The 25,734-nt window shown below is 38.2% G+C and overlaps 1 protein-coding gene across 20 annotated transcripts in view; it reads right to left on the reverse strand.

The window, feature by feature from the left end:
- The window catches only part of TCF4 (transcription factor 4), a 331,867-nt gene that overhangs the window by 30,027 nt on the left and 276,106 nt on the right, over positions 1-25,734 (reverse strand). For all 20 annotated transcript variants that reach the window (XM_054583696.1, XM_054583692.1, XM_054583697.1 and 17 more), the window contains 5 exons: positions 19,511-19,616; positions 15,824-15,957; positions 10,026-10,158; positions 2,842-2,909; positions 1,688-1,766 (listed from right to left, as the gene is read on the reverse strand). In XM_054583696.1, the coding sequence (XP_054439671.1) occupies positions 1,688-1,766; positions 2,842-2,909; positions 10,026-10,158; positions 15,824-15,957; positions 19,511-19,616 (520 nt within the window). The remainder of the gene's footprint in view (positions 1-1,687; positions 1,767-2,841; positions 2,910-10,025; positions 10,159-15,823; positions 15,958-19,510; positions 19,617-25,734) is intronic.

Genomic DNA, 25,734 nt, shown 5'->3' on the forward strand with positions numbered 1-25,734 from the left:
GCACACCCATGTTTCTGTGTGCATTATACGCGGGATTATCCTACCCATTCTTATACCTATGGTATGTAATCATTATACCCATGTATAAAGTGCATCCTTATTTTTCCCTCAAAAATTTGGGAAAACAAGGGCACATTATACACAACAAAATACAGTAGTTGTTCTCATGCTTTATTAGACTCCAGAATTGTTTTTCCAAATTATAAAATAGACAAAATTAAGAGTTGTTTTGCTCAAAACGGGGAACTTGGAGTTCTCCCTGCTCTCTTGCCTCATTGCGAACCTCGCTGGAGCAGATGCTGTCTCGGTCCTTTCCTGGTGCTGGACAGGGAGGCCTGCGATCATTTTCCAGAGCCTAACAATATGGTATTGAACCTAACGACTCTGGACTTTCCTTTTTTTGTCACTGGGGATGTTTCATCACTGTTCCATTATCCTCTTAATATCATCTGTTTCTTTCCAGTTTCAACTTTGTCCCTCTGGACATTGAACTTAAATGCCCGGCTACCCGCTTCCATTCGGTCAATGGAGGCTGGACCAGCCGATAGTAAACCCCACCTAAGCCACGGCCATTGCCGCAGACAGCTCTGCGGCAGTCTGAGACCTCCCGTGCTCCACCAGGGAAGCCAGGCCGCAATGGGCCATGTGAGTGCCGCACACAGAGAATACTATAAGGATGGAGGGGCGACATTTAGGCAAGTGACTCCACTATAAATTACAGTTAAGGTCAGGTTTCAATCAGGTACAGATGTGATTTAGTTTTGCTTTAGAAGCCACCTGTCCTCTTTCCAAAGAGCAGAGAAACGGGCCCCAGACAGGGCCCTCTGGAAGCATTTATATTGGAAGGGCAATGAGCCTTCTAAATGGACCTCTGAGAAGTGAAATGCTTTACTAACATAATTTAAGAACTTACAATTTTATTATTTGAAGCCATAGGTCATATAATTTGTTATTTTTAAAGGCAAACATCCCCTTTTACTCCACATACTTGCTTCACAATTTATTTTCAAGATTACAGTTTTCCTCAAACATCCTAATGACACGGACTTCAAAGAGAAAATTTGGAAAGTCTAAAATTTCTGATGGAAATGATCCTTTTGAATAATCTATCTTTGATGAGTGTATAATCATATTCATGACTACATTCACTGCCTTTTCTCATCTGAGACATCTTATTGGAGTATGTTATTCAACTGAGTGTCTTCTAGAGAGCTATGGAAAGCTTAAGAAATAAGTTTTCTATATGTCTGTGTATTTTAAAAACATCTAATTTTTAAAATTTTTTATTTATTTTATTTCTAGAGAGGGGGAGGGAGATAGAAAGAGAGGAAAACATCAATGTGTGGTTGTCTTTCGCGTGCACCCTACTGGGCACCTGGCCTGCAACCCAGGCACGTGCCCTGACTGGGAATCGAACCTGTGACCCTTCGGTTTGCAGGTCAGCACTCACTCCACTGAGCCACACCAGGCAGGGCTAAAAACATCTAATTTTTAAGAAAAATGCTGGGTGTAAATGGCTGTACCTTGCATGGTAGTCTGTCTTTCCCACTCCTTTCTATTTGTCTGTTTGGAAATTATGTATTGAGCTTTAGGAGGGGGTGAGTTCCCACATCCTAGAGCAGGGAGACTAAAAGGGCAACCACTCTCCCTAGCTGGCAGGGTGAGGGCACGGGAGTCAGCACAGTACCTGAGAGAGAAGGAGGAGAGCCAACAGGAGTTGAAGGGTTTGATGAAAAGCTGTTGTTAGTGTGATCTGGAGAATAGATCTTAAAACAATGGGGAGAAAAGAAAACAAATCCTCCTTATTAGGACCAAATAATCAACAATTTTGTAAATTACAAAGTGTCAATGCAATTCATTTGAAAATTACATTACAATATAGTCACTTTAATTTTTCAAAATCAGAATAATTGAGGTAATAGGAGACCTCGGAGAAGGACTAGTCTGGACATCGGCAGACCTGAGTTCTAGTGCTCTACGCCTGCCCCCCGCCCCCGCCTCTCCTCCAGTGGCTGCGTGGCTGTTGGCGAGCCACAGAGATACACCGCAACTCCCTTTCCCTCCCCAAAACGGGTCAGACCACACCATCTCTCAGACTGTTGCCCAACTCCTTCACCATGATTAAGGCATTTGATTCCAAGATATAAAAATATTTAGATTAAATAAACTTTTACTTGGTCAAAATGCTGATATAAGTCAAACATATTTCATGCTCCTGATGATAAGGAAAAAACTAACTGAAGAGATAAAAAATTAGAGCAACGAATCTCCACTTACATTTGCAAACGACCATGTTTACCTTTTGAAGACAACACCAAGTATACTCCCTCACACAAATAAGGTGTGTCATATGTCACCAGTAAATATGCAGGACATGGTTAAGTTTAGCCTCTTGGCAGTGGGCAGTAAAAGAAGAAAAGGTGAGTCCCCAGGTGCCAAAACACATGACAATTTCTCATGGACCTCAGTAACGGTCTTTTGTTTTTTTAACGCCTTTTCCAAAGTGTGTTAGAATCACTGCTTGCAAAGTCAGTCTTAGTGGGTCATTGAGCACCCACATGACTTTAGAGAAAAATGATAACTCAAAATGGAAAATCTATACACCTAACAGCCCTGAGAATATCCATGAATCCATAGTTCAGTAGCATTGGTACCGCTGTGAGGAGACAAGATGGAAGAGACCAGCCATGCACTGTAGGAAATTATGCATGAAAGCTAGCATTTCCAAAATCAAAGCTGTCTGCCATTCATTTTTCTAAAATTCCAAATGTCCACATCTGATTAAAGTTCAGCCTTCTAATACAATGCCACACATAAAGTCCAAAGTCAATATTTCCTCACCGAGGCGAGTGCTTTCCCCAGAGCGTCTCCAGTCTGGGAGCTGCCTGCTGCCCCGCTTCCTCTATTTGCTGCAAAAACAAAAGGCAGAATATGAAAAACTAGGCAGTGAGACGTCTAACAATTTTCTATTCCTGGTCCATTTACTCACAACTTAATTGCATTTTTAATGCTAATTATGACACATTAATCTTTAATTAGCATTAATTTGTTTGCTGAGGTAGATGTCAAATATATTCATGTTACATTTTTTACAGATAAAATATAAACCTGACACCTTGGTTTAAAGATAAAGTGTTTTAGTTGCTATTACCTTCCACCTTACTTAAGAGTAGTTGGTGGGGAATGATAGTTCGCTGCTAAGAAGTATACAGTGCTTTCAGGTCTCTGAAGTTCTCAAAGTTTGGCTTTTTAAAATATTTTAGATAGCCAATTAAAGTCTCCTCATGCATAATTTACATCTTTTAAATTAAAAAAAAATGATACCTCACAAAACGAGGCTCTGCTCTAAGAGTTCCCCAAGCATACAAAATAAGATCAAGAACTACAACAGGCCTAGCTTTCCAGGAGAAAATATTTTTAATATTTATATAACATACTGTCCATGTATTTAAGTCAAATTAAAAAAAATTGAACTGTTATGCTTCTAAAATTCAATAGGGTCTCAAATTCTGGAGACAAAATTAGTCCACATAATCACGAAGCTGTATCTCCATCTTAAATACTGGTATTTTTATCTACAAAATAAATGTTGAACAAAGAGCACTATTAATAAAAAGACATAGATTCTAGTATATAAATCAAAGCCAGCTCTATTTAGAAGGTGTGTTCTGAAGGTAATTTGCCTTGATAAAGTGGTACAGCTGCTGTTCTTTTAAGGTCTTCAGTATCAACACAATGCATATATGCGGTATATTACATTTATTAGGGTCTCACCATTAGCAAGTTGGCAAAGTATTGAAATAAAGCCTATTAAACTCCAGGCAAAGGTATTTTTCAATATTTCGTGAAATAAGAGAAAGAACTCTTGAAGCCACCGATTAATCCAAGCAAAACTTGATTACACAAATACATTTTTAAAAATTTGCAGCCCTATCCTTGACCCAAGAGAACAGCCTTTCTGGTAAATGTGTCCTCAACTTCCAGACCTGTGAAGTGGAGGAGAGGTCAGATCTCAAGTGGTCAAATTCTCTGCTTCTCTGGGCTATAATTTCACTCTCTTGACCTCTGCTTAGCACAGAGGAATTAAGCTTGCTATTTTTATATATTTGCACGTTGGGTATGTCAGTTAGATAATCTTTTGATGTGTATTTTATTTGGTTAACAAAACCCATACCTATATTCATGTATTACTAAAACTGAAAGAATACTGGTGTATGTTTAAAAAAAACACAATTACCTTTGGACAAGACATTCTTTTCATATCACAAATTAACATTTAATATTTATCATTATGAAGTAGCTGATGTGCTAAAAGAAGTGAAGCTATAATGAGTAATTTTGAAATTTTAAATTAAAAGGTCTGTCTCTGCATTGATTATTAGACTAGGGGTTATATGCAGAAGGAAATTGCTTGAAATGAGGTTCTGACAGCATACTGAGCTAGTAGAAGAAACTCCCAGATATCAAGAGTATTAAAAATATTTAGTATAAGAGATACATGAAATTTTATCTGGTGTGAAAATTATAATTGCTGTATTAAGGAGATTTTTTGTTTTTTAAATAAGGACAATTCTAAACAGGAAAAAAAGATTTTGAAAATACAGAAAGCACTAACATTTCTTCAGCTTGTATTTTGGGGCAATTTTATACACAAATTTTTATAGAAGTAACATTATCATATATACCTAAAAGTTAGATTTATTAGTCAAAACAACTTGTGATATCTGCTTGATTAGAAAACAGATCTTCATGATATGTAAGTTCACAGCTACAGCGGAAAAACTATATTACTAATAAAGAACTGAAACCCAGAATAGGACAAGTTCAATTACAGATAAAATTTGCTACCACAGCGTCTTTCGAGAGGTTAATTCTTCCTTTGAACAATGTTAAAATGAAGATAGTGTTTAAAACTATTTTTTCATGAAACCAAAGAGATAGGATTGAAAACCAATACAAATATTTTAGAAACATTAAACAAGTTTATTATATATAGCATAAAAAATCATACTTTACAAGAAACAGGATATGATCATTATAAGCACTTTCATGTTGAACTTTGTATTAAGTGCCTGCTATGTAGAAGAAGATATTAGGACTTAGGAAGGAGAATAAAAAATAGAATCAACTCCTCAGCTCATGTTATCATAAACATGACTCAGAAAACTAACTCGTGGGCGCCACTCTTAAAAACAGGCTATTTTTTAACATGAAGCCATTCTACCTGCAGCAGCCGGAGAGCCAAACCCAGGGGCTTAAATTTCAAAGCAGTTTACTGGGGCCGGTTTGCCCTTTCGCTTGGAATGCCTTTTGTTCTGTTCCAGGAAACTTGGGGAAGACACATTTTCAAGAATCCCTCAATATGTCAAGCTACATGGGTCCTTGTGTTAAAGAGTTCTCTTTTTATTTGTGTGACTGATATGTCAAAGGGCATAAATAATCAGGAAGTGAATATATTATTAATTCTCAAAGGTATAATTTCTCTTTTATTGAGGAATGTGTCATGTTTAGCAAAACGCATTTATAATTAAACTTTGTGTTCATCAAGTCCGTCTTTGTGGCTTCCATGTAATGGGACGAGACTACTACTCCAGGCCGAATTTTCTGTCAACTCCTTATATTAGCAATTATCCATGTGCCCATAACAGAAATAAAGATAAAAACTATTGCCTGTATTTGGTAAAGCTGGATTGACTGATTTCTTACATTATTTTAACTCTAATCAATTTCTCTTGCTCAAGAGAAAAAATAATCAGTCTCTAAGTGGGGCTGTAAAATCAGCAGGAGTATAAGATGAGCAGAGACTAAGAGGAACTGTGATTCTGCAGGGCACTTGGCACCGCCAGCCACCCGAGCAGTGCTCAGGTGGCCTGAGCCCAGGGGCCGCTGCTGGCTAGAGGACGGGGCAGGAACAAAGGGTTTGGTGTGTTGGGCTGCACACTGGACCGCCCTGGGGCTCCAGCTCGGCTCTGGGGAAACGGCAGTTCCCACTAGAACACACCCTAGTCAGAACACCAGTGTGAACGGTGCCTGGGGGTCGACTGCTGAAATCAAAATTCGGAAAATATGTTGACCCCTCATTGCACACCCATAACCTTAGGCTGGGAACACCATGGAGATATAAAAGGAACTAGAAGTGTAATTACAGTGTATCTGCCTGAAAGAAGATGACTGCTTTGACATTTTATTGAATTTATTAAATTATTAGAAGAAGCATAACAATGCCATGAGTTTGTCTGTAAAAATGACGAAAGGAGGAGTCCTCTCTAGCACTCCTGCTATATATGCTTTTAGAATTAAAACTCCAATATAAGCGGCAATGTATTAATTTTCAGCAAGAGTCATTTCTAGGAATTCACAGGGAAAGCTGGGCCCCATGGCCTTGTGCAGGAAATGGACCAGAAGACTTAAATCAAACCAGCCTATTGTTTTCCGTCGCTGGTCTTTGTAACCATGATGCCAGGACATCGCTGGATAAAATTCACACACTCTTATGCTCTGTGCCTGTCTGTCACCCAACTGCACTGGAAGGCTCAAGATCCTTCTAAAAGGCAAAGTGAATCTTATGTGACGACGCTCATAATAAAATTACTGAGAAACTAAGCCCTCAAAGGAAAATGGACACGTTTCTGCTAGGAAAGCCACACACTCAAGTGCATCATGTATACAAACATGTCATTAGAAGTGAAAGCTGTAAGCCAGATTAATTCATGAACCAGATAGATATTCCAGGGTAATCTTTAGCATATGTTGTATTAAATCCATCTTGGTAGTCTATTTCTTCCACACTGGTTTGAGGTTAAAAACATGAGAAATGCCATGTATTAGAAAGCAGACTAAAGACTACAATAAAACAGTAATAGTTTGTATAACCATTATGCTAGTTGTACGCTCTATTCCCTCTTAGGGGAAGGGAGGGTGTACAGCTCCAAACCGCAAGAGGTCACACCCTGGGAAGGTGTATGAATGGTGTCTTTCACCAGGGCACTGAGGCACTCTCCTCCCTGCTACTCTTAGGGGGCTGTGCAAGGTAGGCACTGTCTCAATGCTTTTGGTCAGCAAGGACTATGGCATATTGCAGGTAGGAAGGAAATATGTACATAACAAAGTGTATATGGTTAATACCATCTAGACATTTCTATCCTCTGTAGCTGGTATCTAATAACTTGCTACACTTCCTTTTCTGTTTGCAAGGTCACTCGTATGTAGAGAAGTTGGATTCTACTGCTTCTCAGATACACCCAGCAGTATAATGTTGGAAGGGTCTAGGAATAATGTTTGGAGGGCTCTGACAGTGGAAATCCTGAAGCCCCCAGACTTAGCTTCTCCCCTTAACTGGGTGCGCTACATCAGTTAAACTACTATGAATCCATGCTGTGTCCCATGCATTATATTCACATAATTCTAGGGTGCTTAAAAGTTCCCTGCAATTCAGAAATGTCTAATGCAGTCTCCAGAGTTTGCTGGCAAGGCTTCAAAGAAAGGCAGTGAATTGTGTGTAATAAGTAAAATATTGTACTCTATAATTCTCTCAAAAAATCCACGGATCGATGTGCCATTAAAAAAAATCCATCATTAATAAAACATGAGTAAGCTTTACCCTTCTTCACGGTTTCTCAGAAATGATACTGGAAATTAACAGGCAAAAAACAAAAACCCAGACACAAATGGTCATTCCTCCAAACCAAGCACAAGCCATCCCAGACCTCGGCAAGCATTTTGAGATGCAGAGAAGAGGAGCAGAGGAGAGGGGGCCTGTTCTAGAGAGGTTCCTTTCAGAGAGTTCTAGAGCTCACATCTCACCCCACACGCATTTTCTTTTCCTATGATCTGTTCAGGCAATCGTTGACCACCAGGAAGACACATTATAACATGAAACCGAGAAATGGGGCAATGATCTTTTGAACTGAAAAAGCAGCTTCCTAAAACATCCATGTTGTTTATGTAAAGACTGTACTGCCTTGCAACTTTACACCAAGGAAACTTGAAAAATATGATGTCCATGTGTTAGCGCTTGAACCCCATTCTTACGGCATTAGTATTGCTTATAGCCATTTTCTACAGAATCATGTGTGTAATCTTAAACATGTGTCAGGCTATGTGTTCCCTATTTACCAATTATTTAATTAGCTCTGTTTGTTCTTTGCGATACAGGCAATGTACTATTTCTTTATTTCCTGCATTTCAGAATGAGTGAGTATATGCCAAATATTTTCAAGTCTACAGATGTATTCTATTAATCCATACTGTTTGTTAGGGAAGAATTACTAACAGAAAAGAATTCTCTTCTTCTTATGCAGACATGCTGCTGTCCCCCGACTTCGATCTCACTCTGAAAATTAAGCCAAAGCCTAAGAGAATTAAAAGTGCAAAGAAACTTGAGCCACTTGGATACTGTGCAACACTAAAGCTTATTATCATATCTAAATTTTCCTCTGCATTTTAATTGAAGGAATCAGGGGACATATTTTAAGGGAGTAATCCTAGAGTAATAACTGTATTTATGCAAGTTAATAAAGGTCTGTTCTCCCAAAAAGCTGAATGGCCATGTCTACTTACTTCTTAAAAAGATGATAAAGCCTTCTCGCATTCTAGATTTGACAAATACACCCATGATTATGGAATAATTTATGTAATAATGTTTTTCCTAAAACAATTCCTTTCCTGGGTTCCAAAAACTCACACTTTTCCCTTCTGAAATGGTAGCTTCCCTATTATTATCTAAACCCTCCCTTCCCTTAACCAGGGCCTTCCAGTCTGTAACAAGTTAAACTCATCTTTAACCTATAGCTTCGCCCTGCTCAGGCCAAGTGTAGCTAAGCAGACATTCCTGTTCATCTATTAGCTAAAGTGGAGCCAACCAACTTAACTACAGCAAATCCCATTCCCACTGATTTCATGGCTGCGCTACTTACGGCTCATGGAAAACCATTACACCATCCATAAACTCTCTTTCTTCCCAAGTCTAGTGTCTGTCTCCTAGGAAGACTGTTTTGCAAATCAATTAACACAACTTTTTTTTTTTAAACAGTGCCTAAGTATGTTTTCCCGAACTCAAGCTTTTGCTCCACCTTTATACCTTCCTAAAAAAGAAACTTAGTCAAACCACAAGTAGACAGGAAATCTGCCATGTAAGAGGATGAATGACCGGTCACCCCTCTTCATAACTAGACCTCATGACTGCAGAAAGGGGCTTTCCATTTGCCAAACCACATTGAAGTGAAATATGCTTTTCTCACTCTTTCAGTTCTGCACTTCTTTCTTCTTGTTTTTCAAATCTGCCAAAACTGCATTGATAGCTACAAAACTTCCCCCATGTGACCTCTGTCCACAGCCCTCCAAGGTCAAACTGATGCAACATATTTGTAGAAGCTTTGTTACAAAAATGGAAACTCCTAAATTTGCTTCTTAATAAGACATGATAGTGAAGGGCTGCTAGATGGCTCATCTCAAGTGTGAAATACATTATTGAATAAAACAGGGAGGGCATTATTTAGTCAGGATTATATTTGCAGCATTTCAAAATTCATTTTTATCAAAAACTTTCCCACATAAGTGATTCATACTACTTTCCCAAGTTCTACACACTAGAGAAAATGATTCTGTCACACATTCTTCTCTCTAAAACATATAGAGTGTTCTTCTCATCAGTGACCCGATGGTCATCTGACAGCCCAGCAAGGGATGGGTCTGAGCTAGAACCAAAGCGTTGGTGGTCAGCGAAGTCTTTAGTTCACTTGGCTTGTTGAGATATGAGAGGCAAGGTGGTTTTGGTGTATGTAAACCCTTGTTCAATCTAATTTCAATAGATAAAGTAGCCAAATTTCAGTTTCTTGTGGGGGAAAAAAATGTGATTATGGTCAAGCCAAGGACTACTTCTGTTTGGTTCATTTGTTCGTTCATTCAGTTATATGACAAACATTCATTGCCTGACTGCTCTTCAATTATGAGGCGAAGAAAGAGGTCTTTCATTATTAATCCTGACACTGATTGCCGGCATCGCAATCAGCACTTCCGAGACTCACCCATGATGCCGTCCGTCCCGTTGGCAGGAGGCGTGCAGGAAGAGGTGCTGTAATGGTTGGTGCCGCTGCGGTGGAACGTGGACATTGGAGGGAGACTGGAGTTGATGTCTGCTGAGGAGTGTGATGGGTAGCTCTGTGGCAAGAGGCAGAGAAAGGACATTCTCAACCGTAAAAAATTTAGTGCATTAGTTTTTAAATACTTCTTTCAGAACTCTCCATTCTGCAATAGAGAAAGCCCTTAGCCTTTCAAAATATCCAAGAATACATCTTGCTCAGATCTGACATCTTCCATTTTTCAAATAATAAAATAAAAAACCAAACAAACATTGGGTTTGCATCAAATATAGGGGAATATAATGGCAACGTAGGACACTGAGAAATGACTACTGACTACAATCTCTAATTCTGAAAATTACTGCTTAAAAGCATCCCTGTGGCTTCAGCGGCATCATAGAGCATTGCTACTATTATTTTTTTGTACAGCCTATTGATCAAGTAAGACTCTATGATATAATGAATAAAACAACATCGTGGCCCACAGGGTTTACATTACAGTTCATCCTGACCTTCTGGACATGAAATGGCAAAGAGTAACCAGTCTCAGCTCTTTTTCCTGCTAAATTGGATCATCTTTCTGAACTCCAGTGAGAACAAAATGGTAAATAAAAAACTTAAAAAGTCCTAATGATTAGATACAAATATGTCTCCAAAGTATCAACATGTAAAGCCTTAACTCAATGACGACACTGAATTGAACCAGAACAAATGAACAGAGAATAACTATTTGACTTCTTACTTCATATGTCCTCTCTACTACCAATCTACCATATCACTGACTGTGAGAGAAGGTTATCATTACAGAATCATTTGGTTTAAGGCTTGGCTTTGAGTTCAATTATTATACCAGTTGTCCAAGTAAACTGCTTTCCTTGGGGCATATCACAGTGCCTGCAAGGTTGGCAAATTAGGTGCTACTCCATCTGCTTGGAGATGAGATTACTAGGAGGGTCATAGTAATTTACAGAAAAACATGAAGCTATTTTCCCACTCAAGATAGTAAGAACAACTTTAAAAAGCTCTTCTAATAGCCATCTGAATGTGTTAACAGACATGTAATGGAAAACATTTAAGCTAAACTAGGCTTTTTCCTTATACGTATTATATTAATGGGCTATGGTTCTTTATTATATGATTACTGGATAGTCTGTTAATACTGTTCAATATAAAATTGAGACTGGATATGATGCTCGTAGGCAGAGGTTCTTAAAAGTCCAGGTGTCTTGGTATTTTCTTTTATTCTAAGAGGCCCATCTTAGGTTCTACCTCCTCCTTGATGATTCTTTACTACTTCTAATTCTTCCAGGATCTCTTGCCTCTGAATTCCTAAAGAACTTACATTCTGTACTGTGCCATGTAATAGCTATATGTTGCCTTTCTTTGCTGTCTCTTTCAAATGCATCTCCATCTATACCATAAGCTCATTAAACAGAAGGAAAAGAGCTTATACCTCTGCATCCTACAACTTACTGCTGAGTGCGGAACCCATGATTATCGCATCCGCTCCATGAACAACTGGTTACCCACTAGCATTTAATAAAGAGTAGACTGAAATGATAGTTATTTGAGAGATAACCAGAAAAGTCTATAAAATGGAACTATATTTCAGAGCCAAGTCTGCCACTACCATGCCTTTGAAAATATTACTTCCGCACTCTGAAAACAGTCCAAATGAAAGGTCAACTCCAGTGAAAAAGTTGACATGCTGCCCTTAAACCTTTCCAAGTTCCCAGAAATGCCTTTCAAATTTTTTAATTTCATGGACCTCTTTGTTTGACCAAAAAATTCCTTAGGCCACCTGTTAAGCTCATTTCTATTTGCTACTTAAAGAATACCCCAAGGAGTCCATGAAATTTCCTCCAAAGAATGAAAGAGTAAGGTTATTCCATAATAAAGCTCATCTGAAACTCTGAACAAGCCACAAGACACCAAACTTAGAAGAGCTATTTCTTCTCAAGAGCTAAAGACTATAATAAAGTAGATTAAGAGAAACAGAATAAGGAAAAAAGAAAACTAAAAGAAAAAGAGATGGTTTCAGTTCTGTTTCATGCTGAGTTTCTGAAGAATTGAGAAACTTTATAAGTCAGTCCTAACTATGCAAAATTCAAATACAGAAAAAATTATAAAAACTGTTTTAAATAACTATTAATAAATATAGAATGAAACAGAAAAATGATTATTTTTATCAGTGAGAATTTTTAAATCCCTTAAAGTTGGTATAAAATGGGCAGTAATTCGGGATTTGATAAAGGGTTAATACTGAGTTCTTAGACTAAAAAGTAAAGTTCTTTCCCATAGACTTTAATGAGGAAACCAACACAATTCACCTAAATCAGTTATTTTTTTAGAGACTCATAGAAAATAAGATGCTGAAAGGAATTAATGAGATTTACATCTAGATTATTTTACGAAGAAAAGTATCTTGAAAAGTACTGTCACTCAAAGTCATAGTAAATACACCATGGAGAATATTACTGATGTGTGAAAAATGTCTCTTTTAGAGTATTCAGGGATCAAATATAAAAGGTCCCTTTAGTCTCTCTTAGTCCAGCTACAAATTCTGTCTGCCCGGTTCATTACAAAGCAAAAGGGGAAGTATGATACAGTGTTATGGCCTTATCTGCCCACTATTTATTTATTTTTACACATAGCAGCCAATGATACTGTATTTGGAGTCTGTCTGACAGAGTAAGTGTTGAAAATGTTTCCATTAGTGATGTTTTTTATCAACCTATGGGTTGAGGATTCAAAGGTTGGAAACTATAATAATTGGCAGCACATATTAAGAATAAAATCAGGCTTCAGGCTATGGCAGGGTTTCATGACCTTGGCACTACTGATCCCTTGCGCCAGGTATCTTTTTACTGTGGGAGGCTCTCCTGTGCACTGTAGTCTTTTTACCAGCATCCCTCGCCTCTATATATTAGCTTCCAGTTGCAACTAACCCCAGACATTTCCAAAGGTTCTTTGAGGGGCAGAATCATACCCGGCTGAAAATTAGAGGGGTAAGGGTTTATGTTACAAAAATAAATAAAAGACAACAGAACTTCCTTTATATTAAAATTCCAGACTCCTCAGACTATTTTACTCTGTAGAGTAAAGACCAGGCCTACACCAGGCCAGACAGCAAGGACTCTATCCTATTTTTAAAAAGAACTCTGCCAAGTCATTCCAAACTTAAATCTTCGACCACACCATTCCAAAGCTTAACCACGAACTACATTCTTCTGAATATACACTCGTGACATAGCAGAGATTAGCTGTGGGATTTTGTTGTAGAGGCTGAAACTGTAAAGGGAATTTAGAGCATCAAAATTGGAGACTTGACAGTTGCCACTGAAATGTGTGGATTTCAAGCTTTATAATTACACATTCTATTATAACATGGTATAAAGGGAAGTGACAATAAAGTTTCTAAAAGGTTTTACCTTTAGAGACAATATGAATTTGGCCATATCATACCCAAAATAATACAAGGAAAGCTCTCTTCTTTTTCTGAAACTGTTTCTTTGTTCTGTATGGCACTGGTCAAAAGCCATGGGAGAACATTATAAGGAAACTACCATTATTTTCAAGTGAAAGGACACTAACTGCCTAATATTACTCTCAATCACCTGTCAGATTTTTAAATGTCACTTCAAAATATTTCCGAATGGTTACTGAAATTACAATGATTACTTGATATAATAATTCAACAGTTTCCCTATCAATGAGGAAGTTCATTAGGATACACTGCCAGAAACTCAATTCATTCAGTCTTTTTAAAAAATAAAACCCCTAATCTCTGAGATCTGCTAAGTGATCATGTTAAGAATGAAAACCCTGTATTTTGTTATGGATAAGAGGCAGCACAAATACAGCAGCTGATGTAATTTCCTGGGTTACTCCCTTCCAAGTAATCTTTCTTCTTGGTTGACAGTATCATTTTAGATTCAGCAAAGCTTTTTCGAAATGTGTTGGTTTCCTTTATAAAGTCACAGTTTTATGCATTTGAACATATTTTAAAGATACCTTCCTTGTGCAGTATATATGGGATAAAAACAACCTACCTAAATTAAAATTCTAGAGCATGATAGGGAAAGAAAAAAGAAATTTAGAAGAAAAATAAGTGTCAGATGGACAACTTTTGAAAGGACTGAAATTCCAATATATTAGCATAATGCCAAAATCTTTTATGTGTAATCAAAACTTGCCCTGTGCATAGGACACCTGTACATTTGATCATGAGTTCCTTAGAGAAGTGGAAAATGATGATGGAGAAATAACACTGTGAGCCAAGAAGAAATTCTAGTACAATAACAGTGATATTTCTCTAAGCTTTCACTCTAATGCCTCCAAGTAGGAGGTGGGAGAAGAGGATATTTGAAAGTAAATAATCTGCTATTTACTGAAAATGTGCTGAAATTTGAGGTAGTTTGTGATTTACACATTCCAACTTATGAGATGATACAGAAAGGTCAATTCCATCTTCTTTGTTCGTCTCTCATTAATGGACAGGTTAACTGACCACACAGTGTCTCTGTCACTAGGACAAATAAATAGTTATTCTCAAGGATTTCAGGAATCTTAACGTCTGGGATGTTTTGGGTTGTTAGATTAGGATATGAGTCTATACCTTTTCTCTATCTCTAGTGGTAGAGCAAAAGAGAAGACAGACCACAGAAATCTAGAAAGTGCTATATCCTATATCAGAACAGAGAAAGATACATAAATCTAGGCATTAGAAAAAAAGGGCAACTTAAAAGATGAAGAGAAATGATATAAATACCATTCATTATAAGTGGACTTGCCATACTCTTTTCCATTTGTAGGATTAGATAGCCACACATTTTTAAAGCTATGTTACTGCATAAGGGACTCAGTCCCACCCCATCTGCATGATCTAGAAGTAAGTACTCATTCCTCTGTTTAATGACAGACTTGAATTCGTAAGTGGCTTCTTGGCTGTGGTTGTTTTTGTGGCTAGAAAAATACCAGGTGAGTTGCTTCCTCTGGGATAAAGAGCAATACTACAATGGATAAGTGCAGGTGATGGGCAGAGTGGAAACTTTAGTAAAAAAAAGAAAAAAAGAAAAAAAAGGGTAAGGGGAACACTCTATAGCAGTTTTCAGCTGGAGTTGGAACAAGGCAAAACAGAGTGTCAGTCGGAGACTGGGGGGTGTGGAATTAAAGCTAAAATACAGAAATTGTGGAATCTGCTCTATACAGAAATCCCATGGTTGCTGTTACTGATGGGACTGTGTAGAAAAATGAACTCTTTCCTCCCAGTGCAACACAACAGGTCCAAGCTGTCTCCAGTGACAGGAGCCGGTCAAGGGCAAATGGAAATGCCCTTGGCGTGATCTATCACCTAGCCGCATAGTCTACTGACTGTCACTCTGCCCCCTAAAGTATATCCTTCAAACTACAGAGAGCAAAAAAAAAAAGGACAGCCATAGCCGAACTCTGCAACTCAAACACAGTGTGTATTTATGGAACAAAGGAAGCTGACATTGTGATAAACAAAGCACAGAACAAAACAGAATTAACAGAACAATGACAAAGAGAATCCAAAAGGGCTTACAAAGGTGATCTGATTCCATTACACCTTTGATCACAAAGCGATACAACTGTAAGGATAACGGGTGTGGACCCATTTTGCCAGCATTTACCGAGTCCTTGAGCACAGGCACGGAAAGACAGAGGATGAGATTTAATCACCTGGCTGTTTTTATCCCCGTTACCACGTAAGTCTGCCTTACCAAACGTTCGTGCGGATGCAGGCTGCAGTAGCTGCTAGACTGCGGAATGTGAGAAGAATTGCTCAACATCCCCCCGTAGCCAGGCTGATTCATCCCACTGGAGGAGCTCCAAGGGTCACTGCTGTGATGGCCATCTGTAAAGGACAAAGAAAACGATGACTTCTGAGGCATTCAGCTTTGCCGTATAGCAAATTTTTTCGTATACTTGAAAATGACCATCTCTTCTGCATTCGGCTTTGTGCTGGTTAGCTGGGTACATCAGAAGACAGTCATCGTGTTTTCCCAAATGACTCTACACTGCCAAACAAACATACATATTTAACATAGTAAAGCGTTCTTAGTAAAAATTCAACTGTAAAAGAAAACCAGAACACACTGCTACATGGAATTATGTCAGGTCAGCAGGCTACCGAATGTTAAAGGGGACATTTCTTAGAAGTACTCATCACCCTTTTTTTTCTATGAAAACTAACTAAAAAGTTAAATTGTTCCTGCATTTTGGGGTGAAAATAAAATACTTGAGAAATCACACAGTTGGCATGTTTACAAGTTTAAAAAAGCATGTAGTGAAATAAGTAATAATGAAAAAGAACACACATTGAAAAGGCTGACTTTCATTTCAGTAACAAATGCAGTAGATAGAGTTAAAGGTGAAATTACAGGATGGCATAGCGAAGAGGAGTCTCTAACGCACCGTTCTGAGTTTGTTCCCTTGTGACACTTTCTTGGTACGTAGTTCTACAGCTATCTTATGCCTTCGATAGCAATTCAGGAAGGACACACACATCACAAGGTAGATGGTATGCTACAGTCACTATTGAAAGTCTCTGGATTTTATACAGTTACCTCTGAGTTTAAAAGAGGATTAAAATAATACAAAAATTATATAAAGTATCTTTTCATATCCAGTCAATCTCTCATTAGTACCATATTAAAAACATTCCTACAAATTATTTTCATTCTCTGGGCCTATTGGACCAGAAGTTACTATGAGAGATGGTTACTGTTTGCTTCAGGTTTCTCCAGTTAAGGGGGAGCACATGGAGCAGAGGACCTGGGTTACTGCTGGGTTCATGCACTTTTTACCTTGTCAATAGTTGAACAAAAATTCCTGAGTGCCATATACACAGCAGGCTGCCAGGAGGTGTTACCTCTATGACAGATATTGTTTCGTGAAAGTAAGATTATTTTCACCATGTATTTTATTTAATAAAGGTCTTTTGAAAATTTAGTCAATAGCCAAGTTAAATCTGACATTATATTTCATGAGGCCTCCCTCCCCCACCCCCGAGATTTTAAACTCAGGAGTTAGAATTCAGAAAACGGAAATCGTTTCAGGGCACGGAGGAATAATCTATAGATTTCTTAAAACCTATGCAAGCCAAGTCATGTCTATGATTTTGATAATTGAAGTGTTGTAACTAGAAGATGGAAATTAAAGTTAAAAATAAAGAGCCCGCATAGCAGTAGGTTTAAAACATGCCCCTGACAAGTCTCTGAGCATCTCCCCCTGAACGGCATGTTTCTTCAGGGCCTGGCTCCCTGGGGCCGCAGGCGCCCCTTGCGGAAGGAAGCCCATGTGAAGCGGGGCCAGGGCGCACTGCTTCTGAGGTCATACTGTGAACACCTAAGACTTAGAATGTTATTGTTCATCTACTTTAGACACAGCCTTGAGACTGAGGGGGTTTAGATGTCACCTTAAATTTAAATATGAAGTTTAAGACCGCTAACATTGCAAATAAATGGTGTATATGACAAATAAATTGAGAATATATATATCATTGAACAGGAGTCTCTTAAAACATTTTGACAACATGAGGCACTATATGGAAATGCATTTAGGACTTGTTAACACAGAACACTCAATTCAATGCAGACTTATAAAAATACATGTTTTACATAAATTATGCTTTTCACAGTAAATTAATATTTATCATATCCCATGATCTTGGCATAATGTTGTTTTAAAAGAATAGAAGTAGACATGTGCAAATTAGTTGTGCTCATCATAAATGTCAATTTTTTTTTTTTTGCATTTTGGGGTATTCATGTGCAGAAAAAAAAATTTGTTCCTCACACTTGGCATGGTCTGTAGGGAGAACCTATTGTTTTAATCTACCTGATCTCCTGTGTAGTGCGTACAATTTAGGAAAGCCACCTTCTTAAAGGCAGATAGGACAATCTATCCTTTTGTAAATTTTCTCAATGAAAATCTGCTCTGAGTGATGAATCCCTGAGTTCACAATCTCTACGAGCACCGGTATCACAGTGTCTCCAACTGGTCCCCAAAGAGGGAGCGGATGCCGAAGTGGCCACTGCTATAGCTGAAGAGGATAAGCCTTTTGTACATGGCACAGAACACAGCCCAGTGACAAACCCTGGTGCGCTCCTCTGAGAGTTACACCTAGGACAGGTCCCAAAGATAAAGGAACCCTGGGCACAGAGCTCCATTATGTGTAGAACAAATTCTCTCTATTCCTGAGGGACCCATTCGATTCAATTTTATAGATTTTCCATGGAATTTCACATGTTAGGTAATAACCTAAAAGAACTAACACTCTGAAGGGAAAGAAAGTAAATCCATTTTAATCAGAATGATTTGGAGTGTGTCCGCTGTAATCTAAGCGAGACCCCAGGCTACCCCGCGGGCGCCTGCTGCCCAGGTACGCCCCGCTTCCCTGACATGGCCCCTCCCAGCGCAGCAGGAAGAAGGAACCCCCAGGGCACTCTGCCAAGGGCACACTCAAACAGGGTTTTCACACCCAGGCAGAAAGACTTAACGTTCTGCATACAGGGGTGGTTGGTCAATTCCATGTCTAAATTTCAGAGTGTGAACTTGGTAAATGATCATCGCATTATGACAGTAAGCACCACAGACACATCAGCGATGAAGCCTTAGCTGCATCCTCCAAACTCTCTGTTCTGACAGCAGCTGCTGTCATTTCAACCACCTTTCTCACTTTTCAAGCAGCAGAAAGGGGCTGCGCTACCAGCGGCAGGGCCGTAAGCTCAGAGACCACACCCCCATGTGCTTTCAGTCACATATGCTGGCCAGTTAGGTAAGCGGAAACACTTTATCTCCCATGAAGCTATAATTTTCTACATTTGACTGGGGGAAAACTGGATCTTTTCCCCTATATCAGCTAGTATGGTAAGATAAAGCTTTTGCTGTATAATGAAATAATATTCCAGTCTTGGGATAGGTCACTTAATATATCCAAATGAGACTCTTGTTCTTACTTATAAGTGGCTAAAAATTTTATATAAAGTTATTCATAATGACAAGTTGTTCCCAGATGGCTGCATCCAGGATGCCCAAAATACACCCTGAGCCAAAACACTTTAAAACATAAATACACACTCTTCTTAGGGCAAGAAGATACTGAAGCCATCATGGAAGACCATCTTCCAGGACACATTAGCTCTTATAAAGCAACCCAGTCTAATTTTAACTCATTATTGTTCAAGGGACTTTCATTTAAAAAAAAAGTCTTCGGAAAGGTTTAATTAATTAATTTGTAATGAATGCAATGCTAAGAAGAACATGACCTTCAGCATTCTCTACGCGTCTAGTATCCTCCTTCTTGGGTATCAGTCCAGCAGTCATTTGTCCCACACATGACATGAAAAGGCCCACAAGACTCTGTCCCGCGGATGTCCTGTTAGGGGAGGTGACGTCTTACTTACCTTGCATGAAGAAGGAGCTAGGGAAAGTGCTGGCTGCTGGTTTCGAGGAAGGGTAGCCTGGCGAGTCCCTATTGTAGTCGGCAGTGCTTGCTGATGGCGCATAAACCTGCGGAAGGAGAGGCAGTTTAATTTTGCTGGCTGCATTGACCAAAGTATCTCAAGGTCCATTACTTTATAAGAAGCAGGTACAAAATGCTTAATTCCTACCATGTGCATTCTAAACCTGATGAAAGCCTGGAAACACGGCTCCTTTCAGAAGAACAAAACAAACAAACAAAAAAACCCTCACCAAAATGCTCATTATGTTTTTGCTAACGGGAGACCGGGTATGATATTTTTAAGTCACAGGCAAGAATATTGCGAACTATGTCTAGTTATAAATGTTATATAATATCAATGGGGTGGTCCTGGGAATTTAAACATCCTTAAAAAAAAAGCCTAGATGGCACAAGAGCACTTGAAAGGTAAAAACAGAAAGACACGAGTGAAGCCTCTCCTTTTGTTTTTTTAATTTTTCAATGGCAGTTGACATTCAGCATTTGATTAGTTTTATGTGTCCAGCATCGTGATTGGGCATTTAGGTAACTTAAGGAGCCTCTCCCTTTTACTCTACCTTTCAATTAAAAATCTCATTTTTGAGAGAGAGAGAAAACAAATGCCCTATTCAAACCATAGAAAGTGACAAGTACATCTTGGATTATTAAATTCCCAGTGTCAGCCTTTTGCAGAGATGCCTGAGAAAGGCCACTGAAAGCCGGATGGATCTACACAGACCACCAACAACCAATGTGTATACAAGAAGGGGGGAGCCCTCCTTTGCAGTTCTTATTCTATTTGTGTGTGCAATAAACTGTGCCAAAATCCTAATTTACTTACATTTGTTTACTAATACTCATGAGACTTGGGGAAACGGGTCTTTATAAAAATAACCTGTGTATTTTCTTGTTTATGTTTCCCTTAAAGATGACAGCACACTGGAAAAGCATAAATTCATAAGGTATAGTTTAACGTTAATTGGTTTCCCTTGCCCTTTTTTGCTAAATATAAATTTTTTAAATCCCCATTCTCTTTTGCTCCAGAAGTTCCTCTGTCCAGATGGTCGGAGAGACTGAAACACTGTCATCCTCTTGATGAAAATGGATACCTTCCTGCCTCCATTTTGAAGCCGGCAGCGGCTCACAGAATTGGCAGTGAGCCTACAGTGATATTCACAGGTCACAGTAAAAGAAAGAGAAATTCGCCAATAAAAAGGCAACGGCAGGGTTACCAAAAAAGTAACTCCCATTTTTTTTATAGTGCATATCAAATAAACACCCTAAGAAAAATTATATAATTGCTCTCAGAACACCATGAATCACAAACTAAGTATTAATATGAGGTTTAGGATTTCACAAAGGATAGGTCCACAGAGACAGATGTGGAAAAATACGCACATACATACATACATCAAATAAATGCTACACGTGCCCCACAGTGCCCTTGAAAGTCGGGAGGTCCTAGAGACTGAACAAAACAAAAAAGACCCCAGAAAAACCCATGTGCACTTTAGAAAACAAGGATTTTTCCTAAGTCATGGATGGATAGAAGACCTATATTTCATGGGCTATATTTTATTTTTAAATGTTCTTATTTTAAATACCAATTAAAAAACAGCTATTAGCTTCTATTTTCAAAGGGCTTACGATAAAGGAAATCTTTTTTTCTAGCATTTTTAAGGAGCAAAGAATAAAACTTAAGCCACGAATCCCCACACAAATCAATACTCTGGGTTCTGTGAAACAAATTCCAGTATTTTCTTGAGAACTATGCTACTCACAGTTTAGGAAATACTCTTAAATGTATTTGGAGAAGGTCATGCGAATAGGTTAAAAAGAAGAAAGAAAACATTACCTTCTAGAAAAGGGGAAACTGAAAATTAGGTCTCCTCATTCTAAGGACAGAATGAACAATAATATGACTATAATATATCTACAGGCTATTGGCCTGACAGCTATTTGGCCAGTCAGTGTTAATATAAGCTAAGTGTACTATGTGTTATCGCCAAATATCAGAAGTCAATATACTTACTATAAAACTGAAAATAAACTGATTCATTATTAAGTCATTCTGTATTTTAACATAAATGAAATGAATCATTTTAGGATAACAGTTTAATTTTAATTATATGTTCTACTACATTATCCTTAAATATGTATATTATTATGTCAATGCCATTTGATGGCTCCTATGAAGACTATTCCCCGCCCCTCCCCCCCCCCAAGTTGGGTAGAATTATTTGGCATTTCTTTTGTGAAATAAGGACAAATCTCTGGTAACTTTGCTGATGTGTAAGGAAGTTACTTTGACTATGAATTATGATCAAGCTCAAAGATCTATGGGTAAGATCACTTGCTCCAAATTCATACATGCTCTGCGCATGAAAAAGAATATCTGTGGCATTAAAATAATTCTTAGGAAATCTTACATTATCCAATTTGTTTCTCTGGTGTTAGAGCCAAATGAAGACTCTTTAGACAAGATGAAAGTCTCTGTTAACAAGAAATGGACCACTGTTTCACAGCTTTTTAAAAAAAGGCAATTTCTGCATGTTTTATATGTTTTCTTTATATCGTAATTTAAAGATCAGGTATAACGACATTTATACTTCATCTTTGTCACTGCAGAAGTTATTTTTAAGGTAAATGTTCTATATATCTGTTTATATAAATAAACCACATAAAACTATTATACTTTTAAAAGTAGAAGAAATCAAACAATTTACGTGGTTCAACACCTCCCACCCCCACGTTTTAACTATAAGAAAATTCAATAAAGAAATGGTCAAAGGAACTGCTAAAGCTATACAAGTTGATGAAGCTATACAACTATCAACTACTCTTTATTTTCCACTACTTAAAGGTTACTTTTTTAAAAAATGGAGGTGGAGGTAGAAGATATTTATGAAAACAGAGTGACTGTAATGTTCATACTTCAGTTATCCATTAAGGTTTAATCTTTAATAACCTGGATGACTGGTGAGCTGATTCATTATTTTTAGTTCAGTCAATTATCTTGCCAATTCCTCAAAAGACTTCAGAGTGTAGGTTTCCATGAGGTATTTAATAGAGATACTAAATTCAGTAAGAAAAACTCACATCATTTATTACTATTCTAGGTTAATAAAAAAACGACTTACACATTTGTTAAATATGATAGGTTTTTATTTAACAAGTAACAACAAATATGCCAGATAGCTTCAAATAGTTAGAATCATTTTTAATGACTAACACCAGACTAATATCAGTTAAATGAAACTAAAATAAAAATCTCAAAGTCTAGTTCAGGGCATTGAAGTGACTCCACCAATAAAAGATGAGGAAAGTAAAGGAAAACATAAATCTATGCTTAGTTTTTCTTTGGTAAGATAGCTTAGATCGAGGTGACTTTGGTATTCCGAGTCCTCCCATGTGAGTAACTAAAGAAGTGAGGAATTTTTGTTGCAAAATTGGAAATAGGGAAACTTAGGAAAAGCTCATAGGTGGCAGCTTTTTAGTGTACGATTTGCTGAATAAAAAAAAAGTTTCATGGAAAACTTAACAGCAAAGTATAGTCAATATTCAAAGGAGACACACTATCTTTTACAATCTTGAATTTAAAACAGAACCATACATATAAAAATTCTGAGTTTAGCAAAATACTTTAGATAACATTAAACCCTGAACTGATAAAAATAAGGAATCTTTTCACTTCACGTTTACTTTGTGTTATAATTGGAGAAGTATTACTATTGTACATTAGCTGCTCCAATGGTCCTGGTTATCTTCTGTGCAGCCATCAAAGACACAGTAACATGATACATTCTTTTAACTAGAACCTCTGCCCATTAGAAAAGAAGAAAACTAAGCACCCCCCCAAAAAAGGCGGGGGAGTAAAATGCATATCCTACTTTTTCCCTCTTGATGTTTTCATTTTTATCTGTCTTGGCTTATCAGTTTCACTTACAGAGATTTAAAAAACAACAATAATTATCATTTGTTTAGGGTCTTTTGTACAACAGCTTTTGTGCTAAGAGATCCACATACAAGGTGGGGCAAAAGGAAGTTTACAGTTGTGAGAACTCAAAACACAGTTTATTTTGTATTAAAATGTATTAATTATTGTATTATTTTTGCATGTGATCAGCTGTGAATCTATGTTTGCCCCACCCTGTATATAATTTCTAATCTTCTGAATGCTCATATGAGGTGGCCAGCATTAACCCCATCATCACTATTTCACAGGGCGAACCTGGCCTGCATCTGACTGCCAGTTCCACCCTCCATCATCTACACAATGACAGGCCTGTTACCTTAACCTCTGTGGTCTTAAGGTTCCCACCTGTAAAATGGGGACAATACCTGCTAGGCAAATTGCTTGTAAGAACTAAATGATATAATGTGTTTAAAGCAACTAGAATAATAATTCACACATATTAAGCATGCACAAAACCTCGGACAATAGTATTAATGTTACACTGTTACTGTTTTTCTTATGGGGACAAATGTGATTCAGGAAAGTTAAGCCACTTTTCTACGTTAAAAATTTAACAAGTGGTGCCCTTACTGGTGTGGCTCTGTTGGAGGGTGTCATCTGGCAAAGCGAAAGGTCACCAGTTTGATTTCCAGTCATGACACCTGCCTGGGTTGTGGGCCAGGTCCCCAGTTGGGGTGCATATGAGAGGCAACCAATTGACGTTTCTCACATCGATGCTTCTCTCCCTTATTCTCCTTCCCCTTCCCCCTCTCTAAAAATAAATAAATGAAATGTTTTTAAAAATTTAACAAGTGGTAAAGAAAGGGTTTAGACAGGTTATCAAAGTTTATGTTCTTTCCACTGAAAAAACAATTTCTTGCTCTTAAAGGCGAAAAAGAAAGGGTACTTAAAATTGTCCACACAAGGTTCTATTTGGCCATAGTTTGTAGAAAAATATTCTTGCAGGGTCTTGTAATTACCTTTTAAGAAAATAAAATGTGCTAAGGCATGCTCAGCGTGAAACCAATCCATGTGAGAGTGACTTGCTTCCGGAAGTGGGAAGCTGAACTCCGCAGAGCTCTAAAGCGGAGGGGCTACAGGCCTGCGCACGCGCAGTGTACGTGAAGGGGCTGGGTGGTAGACGCTGGCTCACACGGTGCACCTGTAACCATCCTGAGTGTTCTGCCCCTTTGCGATTCTGCCAGGACCATCTGAACACGCAATTTCCGAAGAGAATCGGTTCAGGATAACTAAAACATGTGATCAAGACTTTGAGGCCCTTAAAGGCAGTTGCTGCGTGTTCAATGATGAGTAGAAAATAGCAAAGCAGAATTATGCCTCAGATTCCCAAGTGCGAGCGAGGACACTTCGTGGCTCAGACCTCGGGAAATTTCACGAACATTCTAAAGTGTATTAGTTAAATACTCAAATGCCAAGAATTTATAGTGCACCCCTGATGTTTGCAGACCTAGGCATATGCTTTGATGCTTCCCAGCACCTACTAGGGCAAAGTGCTTGTAGGTGATCAGCTCACCCTAGTCAGGCATCAGACTTGCAACTCTCACAATACTGTTCATAGGACATGGGTCACAATAAAAGAAAAGACTGGTCCAGGGGCAGTAATACCTACCCATTTACAAGAGATCAAATGCGCCCGATGATTGTTCTATGTGACCAAGTTAGAGGTGTATCAAGTTAGCTGATCCATAGAGCGAGGGGAAGAGATACTTAAAAGGGATGGTCTCCAGATAATACAGAAATAGATTTGGCAGGATAGTAAAAATTACCCAGCCCTGGAGCCAGACCAACTCTTTTCAGATTCCAGCTCTAACAATTAGCTGTGAGGACACAAAGTAATTCATCTCTCAGAGCCTCAGTTTCCTTTGTTAAGCGAGGTTATTCTTATCGTGAGGATTAGAGATAGTTACTGGTAAGCATAATTCCTAATTCTGTGGTAGTCACTCAGTAAATGATATTATTATTTATATGTTGTTGTAAGTGCTACTTATTGCTCATAGCTATTTTTAACGTGTCTAGAACAGTGCTGTCCAATGTGGTAGCCATTAGTATTATGTGGTTCTCTGAATTAAGCTTAATTAAAATTAAATGAAGTTAAATATTCAGTCCCTCAGTCACCCTGGACACCACCAGCATAGACCTCTTCCACTGTGGAGGAAAGTGCCATTGGAAGCGCTGGTCTGGAGGAACGCGTGTCTGTGAGGAGTCCACTGTGC

This window comes from Pteronotus mesoamericanus, unplaced genomic scaffold (assembly GCF_021234165.1).
Source record: "Pteronotus mesoamericanus isolate MK-2021 breed Mesoamerican mustached bat unplaced genomic scaffold, CSHL_Meso_final contig_74, whole genome shotgun sequence".
NCBI lineage: Eukaryota > Metazoa > Chordata > Mammalia > Chiroptera > Mormoopidae > Pteronotus > Pteronotus mesoamericanus.